This window comes from Miniopterus natalensis, chromosome 9 (assembly GCF_054644295.1).
Source record: "Miniopterus natalensis isolate mMinNat1 chromosome 9, mMinNat1.hap1, whole genome shotgun sequence".
Classification (NCBI taxonomy): Eukaryota; Metazoa; Chordata; class Mammalia; order Chiroptera; family Miniopteridae; genus Miniopterus; species Miniopterus natalensis.
The window spans coordinates 32,519,850-32,535,897 of NC_142089.1; the positions used below are offsets into that span (position 1 = coordinate 32,519,850).

The 16,048-nt window shown below is 51.5% G+C and overlaps 1 protein-coding gene across 1 annotated transcript in view; it reads left to right on the plus strand.

Moving 5' to 3' along the window:
• MROH7 (maestro heat like repeat family member 7) overlaps nucleotides 1-14,380 on the plus strand; it is a 36,542-nt gene extending 22,162 nt beyond the window's left edge. Inside the window, exons 14-22 of the mRNA XM_016204527.2 lie at nucleotides 2,485-2,622; nucleotides 3,554-3,668; nucleotides 6,658-6,798; nucleotides 7,478-7,657; nucleotides 8,230-8,385; nucleotides 8,645-8,767; nucleotides 11,769-11,871; nucleotides 13,503-13,565; nucleotides 14,142-14,380. Of these exons, the coding sequence (XP_016060013.2) occupies nucleotides 2,485-2,622; nucleotides 3,554-3,668; nucleotides 6,658-6,798; nucleotides 7,478-7,657; nucleotides 8,230-8,385; nucleotides 8,645-8,767; nucleotides 11,769-11,871; nucleotides 13,503-13,565; nucleotides 14,142-14,380 (1,258 nt within the window). The remainder of the gene's footprint in view (nucleotides 1-2,484; nucleotides 2,623-3,553; nucleotides 3,669-6,657; nucleotides 6,799-7,477; nucleotides 7,658-8,229; nucleotides 8,386-8,644; nucleotides 8,768-11,768; nucleotides 11,872-13,502; nucleotides 13,566-14,141) is intronic.
• The last annotated feature ends 1,668 nt before the right edge of the window (nucleotides 14,381-16,048 follow it).

Below are 16,048 nucleotides of genomic sequence, written 5' to 3' on the forward strand. Positions count from 1 at the left end.
AGACATGTCTACCCAGGACCTATGGCTGTGATCTTATTTGGGAAAAGAGTCTTTGAAGATATAATTAAGGATCTTGCGATGAGATCATCCTGGACTAACCAGGTAGGCCCTAAGTCCAATGACAAATGTCCTTTAAGAAGAGGAGAAGACACACAGGGGAAGGCCACGTGAGGAGAGGCAGAGATCGGAGTGATGCAGCCACAGGCCCAGGAACAGCACGAGCCTCCGGAAGCAGGAAGGGGCAAGGATGGATTCTCCTAGACTTGCAGAGCCCTGCTGACAACTGGATTTTGGGCTTCTGGTGTTCAGAACTGTGAGAGAATAAATTCCCATTCTTTTAAGCCACCAGGTATGTGGTAGTTTGTTAGGGCAGCCACAAGAAACTAAGACGCTGGGGTGTGGAAGCCGAGTGGGTCATCGGTGATGGAATGGGAACTGCAGATGAGACTGCCAAGTGCACAGAGATTGTCGCACCTTCCGTAAGGAGAGTGGAGGAGGCGATGAGCGTGGATGCCAGCCCTGTCACATGGACTTGGGTTTGAAGGGGGGGTTCCCGCTGGACTGGACCCCACAGATAAACAGCCTGATCATACATCCCATGAAGTCCGGCTTCTATGCCCTGCAGCAGCCTCGGGCTTTGAAGTAGCTCCATGTTGAATCCTTGTCAGGGACTGGGCAAACCTCGCTCCACTTTGCTGGGGAAAGCTGAGAACCTTCCAGGCAGGTGAAGCTTGCAGAGCTTGGGGAGCCAAAGGAAATGTACCTCCTTCCCCGCAGCTTCCTCCCAACGGTGGACCTCTGCCTTTTTACAAAGCAGCGCAGGCTGGCCTTTGGGAGTCAGATGGGAAGAAGGGAGATGAGGAGGGTCAATTCATTAAACTTTGGAGCCTTACTGAGGAAGTGGTGAAATGGGAGAAGACAAATGACAAATGATGCAGCTCTTTGTTCAGAGCTTTGGCCTAGATCTACATTCGTTTGGTGGCACAGATGAGGACCAGCAGCCTGGATAAAAGCTGTGACTATCTGAAGCCTCAAAGTCAGGTTGTTTCCTGTGGAGCTCCTGGGCCCTGAGCTCAACGCTGTCCCCAACCCCATCAGTGAGAAGGTGACCGACTGCCCCTGGAGATGGAGACACCCTGGAGGGGAGGGTGGTCAAATCATAGCAGACAGCATACGCAGGTGGCTCATTCTGTTTTAGTTAAAGGTGCTAATGCCTGAAATGGAAGATATAACCTTCCTTCTCTGAACAAAAATGGGTACATCTCAGCTGAGCCATTCAGCCAGTGCTGGGAGCTGCTGGGGCGAGGGAGGAGAGTGGATGGGAGAGTGAGGAGGGGGAGCCCTGGGCTCTTAGGGTGGACAACACCTGGAGCCTGCCCCCCTCTGTCCTGTCCTTTGTGTGTGTGTGCGCACATGCATGTATGTGTGTGCATGTGCATGTGTGTGCGCGTGTACAACTTCACACTCTGGAGGTGTTGCTGCTGAGGGGCTGTTGTGAGCACGTTTTAAAGCATCTGCACAAAGCTTGCATGATTCTGAATGTTCTGGGCTCCGGAGAAGCTTGAAATTTCACATTGGACTAATATTCATTACGAAACCAAAAACATGAAAATTGAGCCAATTCCTGAACATTACCGGAGTTCCAAAATGCTCTGACGCTCTGTCTTGGATCATGAGAACCACCAGCTCCCAGTATCATCTGAGGTGTGTCCATGTAACTGCGTCATAAACTCTTAAAGCAAGGGCTTGGGTTTCCAGAAAACACTGTTTAAATGTAAACTTTATTCCACACATTGTCGGTTTTCATTTTAATAAAGTTTTATGCACAAATGCACACATAAATGTATATATATATCCATACATATACACACACGCATATACATATACATATCCAATATACATCGGTGAACACCCAGCACTGTGCCAGGCGTGCAGTAGGATGACAGTCCCTGGCAGCGCCCTCCTCCTGCTCGCTCAGAGCAGGGCTTCTCAAGCTCACCCAGGGGCTTCAGAAGCACAGAGGCCGGGGGCCCAGTCTGGTCAGTCCCCAGGTTGTACATGCTCCCCGGGGACTTTTGTTGTGCGTCTAGGTTTGGAACTCACTACTGAAGCATCCTGAGTGGATGAAGGACTCGAGGTTGGACGGGAGACTGTGTCCAAATGAGCAGAAAGGACTGCCCCAGCCATGGGCTTGATAGGGGGTGGAGGGCGAGCGTGTGGCAGGACTGGGAGGCTTCCAGTAAAGAAGCTCAGGGGAAAAGGGAGGGTAAAGCACTGGCTCCAAAGGGAGGAAATTTTGCTTCTGTTTACTCTTGCTCTCAAAGCTAATGATTGTTGAAAAGCCACTCTTTGTGGGTACACTGAACACCACTAGCTAACAGGTAGCATCAAATGGGAGCTGACGGTGGGAGAGGCCTGGGCGGAGGGAGGTACAGCCTGTGGGGGGCGGGGCAACATGAGGTCTCAGCCCCCTTGTCTTGGCAGCTGGGTGGTCAAAGTGGTGAAAACCCTGCTGCTGAAGATGGGCTGCTCATACGAGGCCACCTTTCTGGATGAGCAGGGCGGCTGGGAGCTCATGGGGCAGGCGGAGAACCACCACCGAGGAGTGTCCCTGCTGGCAAGGTGAGGCCAGGGACCGTGGGGCAGGGGTCCGAGGGAAGGGAGAGACCTCAGCATCTTCAGAGAGACTTGGGTTTGCATCCCCCAGTCTATCCTGTCTTCCCTGAAACCAGCGGAGTATCGTCTACCTCGGCGGGTAGGCGACACAGATGTGAGAGACGGCCCACGCTCTACGGAGGCGAAGTGTGGTTATCACAGTGCCTGGCAACCGCAGAGCGCTTCGATGATTTATGAAGAGCTTTTCTCACTGCAGTCTGAGTGTAGTTCCCACACTAGAGCAGAAATGATGGGATGGCTGAACAGTTCAGAGTGTGGCCTCGGAGTCCACATTTACTGAGCACTTACTGTGCTTAAGGCACCATGCCAAGGGCTGTATATGTGTGGATTATTCCATTTAATTCTCACCATGACTGATGAAATATCACTATTATTGTCCCAGTGTTACCCAGGAGGAAACGCAGTAGCAGAGAAGTTAGGTGACTTGCCAAAGTCACACAGCTAGTGGTGGGGCCAAGATCTGAACCCAGGCTGTCTTGCTGCAGACTCTGCACGGCTGCCACACTCTCTGGATTCATGATGAATGGAGCGTAGTGCAGTGGTCCTCAGACTTGAGCGAGCATCACAATCCTCCAGGGGCTTGTTGGAGAATCACTGACTTGTACAATGAACAAGGCAGCTGGAGTGGAGAGCCCTGGGCTGGGGCTCCAGCCCTGCCATTTTCCCAGCTCGGTGACCCTGGGCAGGCTACACTTGGAGCCTCTGTCTCCTTATCTGTGAAAATAAGATCCTGTCCAGGTGGAAAATCTTGGGAACGCAGGAACCCAGGGGACCCTCCCTGTCTGGGCCATAGTTTTGAGCCTCATGGCCAGGCTCCCACCCAGCAGGTCCCCCTGGGCTGGCGAGCTGAGGGACTGCTGCCCCTTCCCCACCCCAGGGCCATGGTGCGCTACTCCTGCCAGGAGCTGTGCCGCATCCTCTACCTGCTCATCCCGCTCCTGGAGCGAGGCGACGAGAAGCACAAGATCACTGCCACGGCCTTCTTCGTGGAGGTACCAACCGGGCACTGGGTGCAGGGTGGGAGCGGCTCCCAGGCCTTCCCCTGAGCATAGGCCTCAGTTCACATTACTGGCCTTTTCTCCTGTGCAAACAGCACTTAACAGTTTACAGTCTTTCGTGAGCACGATTCCTCTTGAATATGAATAGCTCCCTCTTCCCTCCTTTGCTCCTCCTCTCTCCACTCCTTCACCCCATTCCACTCTTCTCAGACCCCTTCGTGCCCCAGGCAACCACTATTCTTTGCCGGGCACTTGTGTGTGCCAGGCGCCAGAATGGAGATACAAATATAAATTTGACTCTGCCCTGCTCTCAATGAATTCTTGGCGCAACAGAGGAGGCAGAGGACAGCTCTGTTATAACACGGGTGCCATAGAGTGATGTGTGTTGTGATGGGGGTTTACCAGGCTGTGGTGGGAGAACAGGAGACTTGAAGTGGTGGGGAGCATCAGGGAGGGCTTCCTGGAGTAAGTGACATCTAAGCTGAGTGTGTGTGTGTGTGGGGGGGGTACTGGGAGGGGTTGTTATGGAAAGATGAGCCAGGAGATTGATAGGGTCAGACCCAGGAGATGAGACTCACCTATAATAACAGAACATTTACTGAGCACTTACTGTTTCCCAGGCACATTCTAAGAGCTTCACACATATTGATTCATGTAATGCTCACACAGTCCTATGATGCAGGTACTATTCTATCCCCCAATTCAGAGGAGGAAAGTGAGGCACAGATTTAAGTAACTTTCCTAAGTCCTTGCAGCTTGTAAGGGACAGATCCAGGATTCAAACCGAGACATCTGGGCTCTTAAAACACACACTCTATTTAGTTTGTGTGTGTGAAAATAAATACAGGGTGTGGCAAAAGTAGGTTTATAATTGTGAGTACATGAAACAGAGATTATATTATTTATTATTGTGTTATTTTCCATACAAACTGTAAACGTACTTTTGCCCCACCCTATATATCACAAAGTTACCATTTGGACCATTTTTAAGTGTACAGCTCGGCGGCACTCAGTACATCCTCACTGTTGTGTAACCATCACCACCATCCATCTCCACAACTTCTTCATCTTCCTTCCTGACCTGAAACTCCCCAGCCCCCCTCTCCTGGGCCTGGCGACCACTGGTCTGCCTTCTGTGTCTGTGAACCTGTCTATTCTAGGTTTTACATAAGTAGAATCATACACTATCTGGCTTATTTCACTTAATGTAATGTTTTAAGGTTCATCCATGTTGCACCATGGGTCAGAATTTCATTCCTTTTTAAGGCTAAATCATATTCTGTAGTGTGTACAGACCACATTTTGTGCATCCATTCATCTGTTGATGGACACTTGCAAAACCAGCTCTCTTAACCCACCCTTGTGTGCCTCTTTTGACCTGCTGGTTGTCATGCAGGGGGTCAGGGCTATCACCAGGGTCTATACAGTGGGACTCAGAGGCAGGAGGCTCAATTAAAGAAGGCTTCCTGGAGGAGGCGCCATTTGGGCTGGGCCTTGATCGGTAAGCAAAGTTTGCCAGATGGGCAGGAGGCAGCATGGCATTCAGGGCACTCCTTGCATCTTTCCTGCCTCTCCAGCTGGACTGGGAGTTTTAGTGAGTTTCTATAAAGCACTCAGAACAGTGCCAGAACATAGGAAGTGCTTTCTGTGACTCGGCTCTGTTGCTCTTATTATTATTAGCATTACTCTTTTCTGTGTCTCTAGTGCCCAGCACAGAACCTGGTGCAGAGCAGGCCTGAGTATCCCTTATAGGTGCGCTCTCATCTCATGATGCAAACACATGGTCTCAATAGTCTCAGTAGATGTAAGGCAAGGGAACAGGTACAGAAGTGTTTCTGAGGACGACTAGGCAGGAACTGAAGACTGGTGGTCACGATGGGTGAGGAGGACAATGAGGGAGAGGAAGGAGATGAGAGCGATACCTGGTTTGTGGCTGGTGGGGGTGGCTGGTGGTGTTAACCCTACAATGAGGACACAGGAGGCAAATGTATAAGCCGATGAGAGCACTAAGGTCTTGTGTTCAGGGCTCTAGGGGGCCCAGAGAAGGGACCATCAGCCTAGGTGAGGCCTGAGTCACTGTCACACATGGCTTCCCAGGGCCAAGTTCTGGATGGAGCCATGCAAGGTAAGCAGGCCTAGAGTGGAGGTGGGTGGCAGGCTGAAGGGTATCCTGCCCACACCAAAGGGACAAAACAGCCTGGGTCATTCCATGAGCAGAGGGCGGCTTAGTCGGAAGTTGGCAGATGGTAAGAATGGCTAGAGGGAAGGCAGGCATGAGTGAGGCCCCGGAGCAATTAGGGTTGACGGTGAGAGGCAATGGGACCATGGGGGCTCTGAGCTGGATAGTGGCATGTTCAGCTCTGACGTGAGGTGCTGGACATCCGGTGGAGATGTATGGTGAACTACTGGTTTTCTAAATCAGAAGCTCTGGACAGAGGCTGAGAGGGCGATACTTAGGAGTTATTCCCCGAGGAGTAGCAGTGAAGATCCTCAGAGTGGGCAGCTCACCGAGAAGAGTGGACAGAAAAAACAGGGCCAGGCCATCACCACTGAGTGCTGGGTGGAGCCAGGGGAGCCAGTGGCTATCACTAACTAAACCCAGGCTGTCCAATACAGTGGCCACCAGCCACATGGGGTCTATTGGGCCCTTGAAATGCAGCTGTCTGAATTGAAATGTGTTGTAAGTATAAAATTCACACCAGGTTTGAGTGTGAAATATATCAATAATTTTTATATTGATTACATGTTGAAATGATAATATTTTGGATATATTGGGTTAAATAAAATGTATTACTAAATTTAATATTACCTATTTCTTTTTCCTTTTTAAATGTGGCTATTAGAAAATTTAAGCTTATGCATGTGGCTTGCATTGGACAGCGCTGACTGGGCAGTAATCGGTCAGGCCCCACACTTAGCCCCTGGTTATCAGCGTGTGCTACCAGTGCATGGACACGGGGAGTAATTACCATCACTCCCTCAGCTCCTCCAGATGGAGCAGGTGCGGCGGATTCCCGAGGAGTACTCTTTGGGGAGAATGGAGGAAGGCCTGAACCACCACAACCCCATCATGAAGGTGCTGTCCATCCGAGGCCTGGTCATCCTGGCCCACAAGACTGAGAAGGTGAGCCGAGGGCAGAGGCGAGCCCGGCCCAGCCTGTCTCTGGGATGGAGGAAGGATGGAACTGGCCGTCACTGACTCTCAGATGCTGGTGCTGGAACCAGACCCCATTTCTGTCCCATCTAGAAAATCAGCTGCCCCGTCTGTAAAAGGGATATCTCTTAATAATTCCCTAACTACTTTATTCTTTTTGAAATAGTTTCTAATGCAGACTTTTCACAATGACCCTAAAGGCAGTGTGTGTAAGTGGGGCTGGGCATGGGAGTAATTATTCCAGTTTTACAGACTAGGGAGCCAAGGCCAGGATTGTCGGGGCATTATCAGTATTTTTTAAAGTGCTTTGTTTTTTTCTCCCAGTCACTGTTGCAGCTCATTTTATATATATGTATGTATAGTGGGATGAAGTGACAGGATGTAGACACCTAAAGCTAACTAATAACACAAAGAAGGGAGTAGACAGCAAAGGGCCTCTGGTATCCAGGCCAGGAAGGAGTCAGCAAGGCCCAAGAGGGCTCTGGGGACAGCAGAGCTTGAGTGGGGGCATCCAGGCCAGTGGGATGGCATCAGCAAAGGCCCGGAAGTGGGACTTGTTCCACCAAGCTCTTCTCCATGAATCAGAGGCTGGGTCTCCCACCTGTTAGTCCAGGTAGGAGCCCCCACCCCATATGCTCCTGCCTCACAGACTGCCAAGGTGCAGGCCCTCCTGCCCTCCATGGTGAAGGGCCTGAAGAGCGTGGACGGGCTGCTGGTGATGGAGGCGGGACAGAACCTCAAGACCATCTTCAAGGGGCAGGACCGGAAACTGAATGACAGCTCGGTCTATATGGAGATGCTGCAGGTCCTGCTGCCACACTTCAGTGACGTAAGGCACCCCGCGGGGGTGGGGGGTTGTAGGTGGGAGGGCTGGGGGTCGGCATATAGAGGGCGGCTCTTTACTACCCTGTGGGCTGCAACGCCTCCATGGCCAGCTGGGACCTGGGCAGGGCCAAATCAGCCCAGAGGAAGGGGCACCTCATTCCAACTGGTCCACATCTTTTTGTAATAGGTTTGTATAGGGAAAGGTCCTTTTCTAATTGGCTCTCACAGAGGGAGCTCTCTCCAGAGACTTGCTCCATTGCTCCTGGTGCACCTACAGGAGGTGCATTTTTATTGGTCCTGGCAGAGGGGGGCATTTTTCCAGCTGGCACTAAGGCACCTTTCAGGTGAGCAGGAGCCCTGGCTGGGAAGAGCAGGTGGAGCTCTGGACTTAGGCTCCGGGGTGAGGGGGAGGCCAGCCCCCGGTCAGCCCCACCAGGTGGACTCTGCTGTTCTCTGTGTCCTGTGTCTGGAGGGCCACTCAGTGGAAGGAAGGTTGTGGTGCCTCCATGTGGGGCTCAGAGGCCCAGGCGGCCTCCTGGAGGAGGGAACATGCCTGAGCCTCCGCGTCTGTCCCAGTCACGAGACGACGTGCGCTCCTTCTGCATCAACCTGTACGGCAAGGTGGTCCAGAAGCTGCGGTCACCCTGCACCCCTGCCGTGGAGGAGCAGCTGACCAGCACCTTGGTGCCCCTGCTGCTGACCATGCAAGACAGCAACACCAAGGTGGGCCAGGTGAGTGTGCGGGGCACCTGCCCTGCGGGCCCATCTCCCTTTATGGAAACGGATCCAGAATCACTAACAATCTATCGTGGGAAGTGTGTTTTCCGAAAGCACCACGTCAGGAGTCCTCTTCCAAAGAACCAGCTTCACTTGAACGTTTCAAATAGGAATTGATTTTCCAAAATCCAGTTTCACACAGCTTTCTTCTGGGACATTTGCTGGCTGTCCTGGAGTTCCGCAGCTCTGATGTTCTCTTTCTGTTGGTCCCCAGTTCTGTGTGAAGACCCTGTTCCGCTGTTCTTACTTCATGGCTTGGGAGCTGCCCAAGAGAGCATACAGCCGGAAGCCCTGGGATGGCCAGCAGCAGACGGTGACCAAAATTTGCAACTACCTTGTGAGTGCTTCCAAGACTACAGTGGTCCCTTATGAGCATGTTGGAGGCGGGCAAGTCTTTCCTTTTCTCTTCTTTCAATATCCTGACTGGCAATTCCACCACCACCTATGAGTTGTGGGCTCCTGAATGTCCATCTCCTTCTCTGACTCCTCTCCTCCCTCCCAGTGTTCCCTTTCCAGTGGCCTGCTAGACACCTCCTTGCTGAACCACACGCCCTGCAAGCTCAGCATGTCTCTCCTGGACTTATGGCCTTCCCATTTCACTTCTGCAATGTCCCTCTAGATCCCCAAAGCTGAAACCTAGAATCATCCTAGACTCCTTCATCTCCCTCGCCTTCCACATTGGATCAATCTTAAATATCCTAAATATTCCGGAATCTGTTTTGCCTTCCCTGTCCCCACTGTCATTGCCTTTAGTTTAGGTTGTGGATGTCCCTCATTTGGGACATGGGTCCAGCCATCTAGTGGGTCTCCCAGCCTTTAACCTCATCTTCTCCAATCCATTCCCCACCCAGGCCAGCAGAGTGGTCTGGTTAAAACACGCATCTGTTTATCTTGCTGGAAGGGCTTCACTGGCTCCCTTTTCTACAATAGTAATTCCCTGGGTGTATTGTTCGTGACACTGGTTCTATGGATATGTCCTACAGGGGAGAGGAGAAGTTCTGAAATAAGTTTGGGAAGCACTGCATTGTCATCTTCCTCTAGGATATCTGCAATGCCATGAGCTCATTAAAGTCTCTGAGATGTTCTGTGCCAAGGAGATGTTCTGCGGTTGTTTGATTTATGGTTTCCCAAACATACTTAACCACAGAACCCCCTTTCTAGGTAACACCTGAGGACATCCTAAGGTAGTCAAGTGCTGAATTGCAGGACCCAGCCTAGGTCACCCACATAACATTTAGGAAGCTTTGCCATCCACTCCCATTTACTTTCCCTGTTTTCAGGGACAGGGCTCCCCAGGACGCAGGCTCCAAGACAGAGATGAACATGCAGGGGGTTTATGAGGGAGCACCCTTGGGGTCAACACCTACGGAAAGGCAGGCAGGGAGCAGGAGTGGTAGAGGAGAAGTCAAGCTCAGTGTAGTTTCAGGGGAGGCTTCAGCCAACACTACGCAAGATTCTCCAATTGGGGCCGGGGGTCAGGTCTTTATATCCCTGTGTCCACTTGTCTCCGGATGCCAGCCACCCTGGGAAAGGACATGACCTTGGGTCAGAAGTTTTCTCCAGCCAAGGCAATCCCTATAGCTGGGGGAATAAATTTTTCACACCCAAAAGGAGATCTGGACAGAGCATGTTAGCAACCCCCATACCAACCTAACAAATATATACAGATTGTTACCAGAATTGACAAAAGGGCTCGACACCACCATTATCAGCAATGCTAAGGATCTTCTCAGTCCAGTGTCTAATATTATTACCATCATTTTACACAGAGAGAAAAAGGCCCGGAGGAAGTGTTTGGCCAGGGCACTAATCCAAATACCTCTGGTGACCAGTGACTGGGCAGATAGTGGCCATGAATGGTGTGGCAGTGGCCATGCCTGTGGCAACCCGGAGGGCCTGTCCCTGTTGAAAGCCTGAATAGAGCGCTCTAGCTCACTGTGCAGCCACTCTTGCCAGGCCCCCTGGTTTCACCAGAAAAGCTAGAAACCCAGATTTTTATAAGACATTAATTAGCAGTCAATTTAGCTTGCTTCAAACACTGTGCTGGTCACTGCTTTGCTGGCTACTTGTGGCCCGTGGGCTGCCAGCTTGTGACCCCTAGTTAGACCCCACAGGATTCTCAGTCTCTTCTTTAGTCTCTAAGTGTCAACAACCTTGGTAATGTGAAGGTGAAGTTCTAGCCTTAGCTTTAGAAGGTGGTGGTAACTTATTCATCAGTTAATTAATTCATCCATCCATCCATCCAACACTTTCTGGGTACCTGCACCATGCCAAGTCCTGTCCAAGGTGCTGAGGACCCTTAGTTGGGTGAGATGGCTCCTACTCTTTGGGGAGCTCAGAACCCAGTGGGAGAGACAGGTATAAATAATTGCAGCACAATGTCAAGGTGCTATGGCAAAGTGTGCAAGATGCTGCAGAAACATCAAGGGTGGGATCAACTCGCCTGAGGGTTGTAGAAGCTTCAGGGAGGAGGTGGCCTCTGAGCTGAGCCTCAAGGCACGAGAGTGAATTCAGATGAAGAAGAGAGGAAAGGGCGCTGCAATCAGGAGCAATTGCTTGTACCAGGCACAGATCTGGGGAGAGCTGGGCTATGTCCTGGGACTGGAGCATAACGTGCATGGCAGGTGGAGGCAGTGGTGGAAGCTGAGGCCGAGAAGGAACATGATCATGAAGGCTTTGCATGCCAGGCCCGGGAGTTTCCTCCCTGACATGCATATTGTCAACAGAGGAGTGATCAGATCAGATTTCCCTTCATCTCTTGCAACAACAGCCTCTTAGTAGGATGCCTGCCCCCAGTTTCTACCTGATCAAACTCATCCTGAACACAACTGTCAGACTATTTTGCCCAAAACATTGCTTTGCCTTTGCCCTGTAAAGAATGAATGCCGGCTACCTATTTTCTAATACATAAGTAAGCCCTGTTCTTGTCTAGTTTTTAAGGGCTTTTAAGACCCTCCTCACTCTCCAGTTTATTCCCAACTGCTCTGCAACTTGGATTCTTCACCTTGGTCAGACCTATCTCCTTAGCAATCATGCCCCTCACATGCCATGTGTATTCTCAACTCTGGCTGGACTTATATTTTAGAACTTTCCTTCCAGCTGCAGTAGGGGGGTGGATCAGAAGAGGAGACACGCAAGGCAGAAAGACCACTGAAGTGACTGTTGTAATCAGCTAAGAGAAGATGAGGCCTGGCCTCTGGGGGCTCAGGCAGAGATATTTAGGAGGCAAGGGGCTGGGCGTGCCTGCCTGACAGGGTCACCACTCCTAGCTTTGGGAGGGGTGGATGAATAATTAGTCCCTATGAGGGCTCATCACTCTTGGGTTCTCTTTGTCCCAGGTGAACACCCACCAAGACAGCGCCTTCACGTTTCTCAGCCAGGGCCTGGAGTACGCCAAGAATTCCCGGGCCTCCCTCCGGAAGTCCTCAGTCATGTTCATAGGTAACCTGCCCTGGTACAACCAGCCCTGCTCCTGGAGCTCTGCACCATCTCCAGTTTGCTTTCTCCCCTTAGAAGGAAGCTGCCAGCCCTTTTGGCACCTGGGTGGATGCTTCCCCTTGGGTTTGAGAGTTGGCCATCAGATAGTTGTGGGGCAAATTAGAAAGGTCTTATCTTCTCTAAGCTCACTGCCTGGAAAGTGGGCCACAAGGTGCATTCAGCCTGGAGTCCCTGTGCAGGTCACAACCTTGGTGACTGTACACAGCAGAACTGCTGCTCCCCCCCGGAGCACAGCTCGGGTCTAGGCCCAGCAGGAGCCTGCCGTTGATTGTGGCAGGAGGGCCAAGTGGCACAGTGGAAAAGTGAAGTCAGATCTCAGCTTCCTGATCCCCTTTCTGAGCTCAGTTTTCTCATCTGTGAGATGGGGATCAACTGGTTTCAGACTGGACGAGAATTTTTTTAAATTTTTTTTTCATGTGAAGCCTGACACATCAAGGTACTCACTCAGTGTTAGTTACCTTCATTTTTATTTCCCACAATCCCAACCTCTGCCTCTGTGGGGAAAAAACAAATAGCAGATTCCACTCATCCTGAATCTCTCACAGGACCCTCTGATGACATGCTGGGCATGTCTCCTCCCACCTTACCTCCCCCTCCCCCCGCAAATAACCACACACCCTTCATTGAGGGCTAGGAAACCCTGCTGCAAAGAAGCTTGGAGAGGGTGATGCTCCCAGCCCCCCACTTTGTAAAGTGATATTTCCTTGAGTTTCCTCAACTCATTTGCAGTTTTTCACCCATCCAGTCATCCATGGATCCCTTCAGTGGTATATTTAGCAAATGATGGTGACCCTCTACTCTGTGTCAGTCACTATGCTTAGTCTAGAGAAACAAGGAACCCTCAGGAGGTGATGCTTATGGTGGGAGGCAGTTAATGTGATCAGTGATGGGATAGAGGAGACATGCCCGGGACTGGGGGAGTCCTCAGAATGTGGGGCCTGCTTAGACTAAGGGAACCCTGAGAAACGCTTACCTTAGCTCCAGGGCAGGAGCAGGAATGATTTCCTGGAGGAGCAACTCTGCTGAGCTGAATATTCAAAGATAATCACAATTAGCCACGTAAAGGGTGTAGGAAAGGCCTTCCAAGAGGTATAGGCCATTTCAGGATCTGCTGGTACTTTGGGCACGCAGGCTGGGAGCAGGGCAGGGCTGAACAATATTGCTGAGGAGCTGGGCGTCAGCCCCTCCAAGGGCCCTGCCAACTGCCTGCCTGGAAGGTATGCCAGGCACTCGGTGTCTTTCATGTTATTGTGGCTCAAACTCCCCAGAGAAGGGGCAGCTGAGGCAGCACCTCCCTAAGTCTGAGGATATTAAGGGCCAGTCTGATCAAGGGACCACCTGGGGCTGCCCGGCAGAACTGGCTACAGTCCACAACCCGCCCCTGTCCTGATGCCATCCCTGCCCTTCAAGCCTGCCACCTCTCCCTTGGGGACTCTGTCACAGGGTCAAAATGAAGTTCTCCTTTTGTGTTCTCGTTTGTGGGGCTGAAAGAGTGGGGGGAGCTGCTCTGAGGGTGGGATTGGGCAGGTCAGAGTCAGGAGGTAGATGTGCTCACCTCTCGGATTATGCTCAAGGGTCCCTGGTCCCCTTCATGGATAACATAATGACGGAAGATCGTCTGACTGAAGTGAAAACTGGTAAGCTGTGTGCTGCGTTGGTGAGATTTCGGGGGCCGGTGAGAGGAGTAGCCTCACAATGGGTCATAGGAAAGGGAAAGGATAGGTCCCAAGGCAAGAACCCTCACTCAGCTCAGCTCAGTTCAGTTGTCAGAGTCAGGAGGTAGATGTGTTCACCTTTATGCAGGCTCGATTACATGTTAGCTACCATGTAGTCACCAAGACACAGGCTATCACCCCATCCGAGGGGAACTTATAGCCTAGGAAACCAGGCTCAGAAAGCCAGACCAAAAACCATTTGGTTCAGGGCAAGCAGTTCAGATTCTTAAGGGGGGAAGATTAATTTTGTAAATGGGAAAGCTGATGGGAAAGCTGAAGGTAGGCCAGGGCAGTTCAAGAAGGCTTCCTGGAGGAGGCAGGTTTTGCTTCAGGCTTTGAAGTGTAAACAATTTGAAGAGCTGGGAGGAAGGTAAGATGAGGGGAGGCTGAGCAGAGGGTGCCTAAGTCAAGGTGTGGAAGTGAGAAGGAAGCATGAGGTATGAGACCCATGTGGGGACCTGGTCTTAACAAGTGGCCTCTTCCCTTCCCATGACTCAGTTCTGGAAAACTTGAGACACGACCCCGAAGCATCAGTGTGCATCTGTGCGGCCCAGGCCCAGGAAAACATCCTGGCCAGCTGCTGGCGGAACTCCTGGCCATATGGGGACACGTGGGTGTGTGACCCAGCCACCACCCACCGCTGGAGCTCTAGCTGTGAGAACCTGCCCTCTTCCCACCAGCGGCGGTCCTGGATCATGCAGGCACTGGGCTCCTGGAAGATGTCCTTGAAGCAGTGATGTCCCTGAGCCCCCAGCCCTCCTCAGGGGAGGCTACAGCCCCAGCCATGCTCACAATAAATGCCACGTGGCTTACCTCTGTCTCCTGAGCGTTTCCTTGTGGGAGATGCCTTGGGGTCTGCAACAGTCATTGCTTTGTTCAACAAATCAGTGAAAGGAGCATAGCCTTCATCGTTGGTTCTGGGCATACAAAGGAACAATGAGGAAAAGGAGTGGTAGAAAGATTGCTCAAGTGTAATGCGAGGGTGGGCAGCGGCTGGGGGAATTGTGTGGACAAGAGCGTCGGAGGGGAGTCCTGGCTGGAGCCTTCAGAGCAGAAGGGTGAGGAGGTGCTGTGCTGTAGTGTGGGATGAACAGGGGGATCAGACCTGTGTGAGATTAAGGAAAGAGAATTTTCGGAACCTGGTGGTTGATGAAGGAAGGGGAGGAACAGGAAGGTGCCCAGGTTTCTGGATGGATGACTGAGTCAGCAGAGTCCCCCCTCTTTGACTGATCCCTCAAGCCAGCAGCAGGTCTGGGGAGGGATGAATTCAGGCCAGACGTGGTGAGTTGAGGGCCTTGTGTGCCATGTTAGTAGAGACACCCCAGGTGGCTGGCTGCACAGGGGTGGAGCTCAGTAGAGGGATCTGAGATGGAAACAGATTTGAGACTCATCTGTGTACAGGGGTGAGGTGAGGTTCCCTGGGTGAGTCTGTGGAGTGGGAAGAGACATAGCCTGAGGAGCACCTACATTTAAGCTCCTGCTGGAGATAAGGAGCCCATGAAGTTGACCACACAATTATCCTCCAATAAATGGTAGGCCAAGGCCATCAGGATCCTGGGTAGAGAGAGTAGGATATGGGGATGGTCCTTTTGCATAACCTTTTCCATTGCCAAGAATGTTCACAAGCAATGCATCCTTTGAGTCTCAGGGTAGCCATACAGAGTTATGGGGAGGGGAGGCCAGCTTCATTGCCTACATTCAGCGTATGAGGACAGGGCTCAGATGGTGGGCCTTGTCCAAGGTCACACAAGGGAATCAAGAGTGTGAGTTCCAAAGGTCTCCTACCCATGCCTCAGCCCTTTCCACTGAGACACTGCTGCTCTCATTGGCTAGAACTCAGGTTTGGTTGTGGCCTTGATGAATGACAGTTATCATATTCTGGATCTGGGTGGCCTCAAAACTCAACAAAGGCTAATAGACTCAGTTACTGGCCAAGGCCACCAAGCAGTCATGAGTTGGGTCAAAGAGCACTGGGAAGTCACTTCCCTTCTCTGAGCCTCCCCTATCATCACCTGTAAAATGGGTTCTTACTTCACAGGGTTTTATAGGAATCAAATTTAAAAGGACTTAGTAGGCTCTACACTCAAGAAGGGAAAAGATAATGGAGAGGAGACTAAGAATGGGAACCGTAGGGAGCAGGCTGGAGAAGGAAGTGTGGGAAAGGTCTGGGTTTGGAGGAAAGGGATCAGGTGTTCTGCTGCACATGGGCAAGTTAGAAGGGAAAGACAGTCCTCGCCCTGGAAGGCTCATGGCCCTCCATGTGTCATCCTTAGCCCTGCTGTCTCTCATCTTCGTATCATTAATGAGCAAGACTGGCATCTCCACTACTGGGCTTCAGATCTCCCCTCTCCTCTGGCCTCTCACTAACAATTTCCTTATCAATCTCTTAGCCCAGCCTTCCCCCA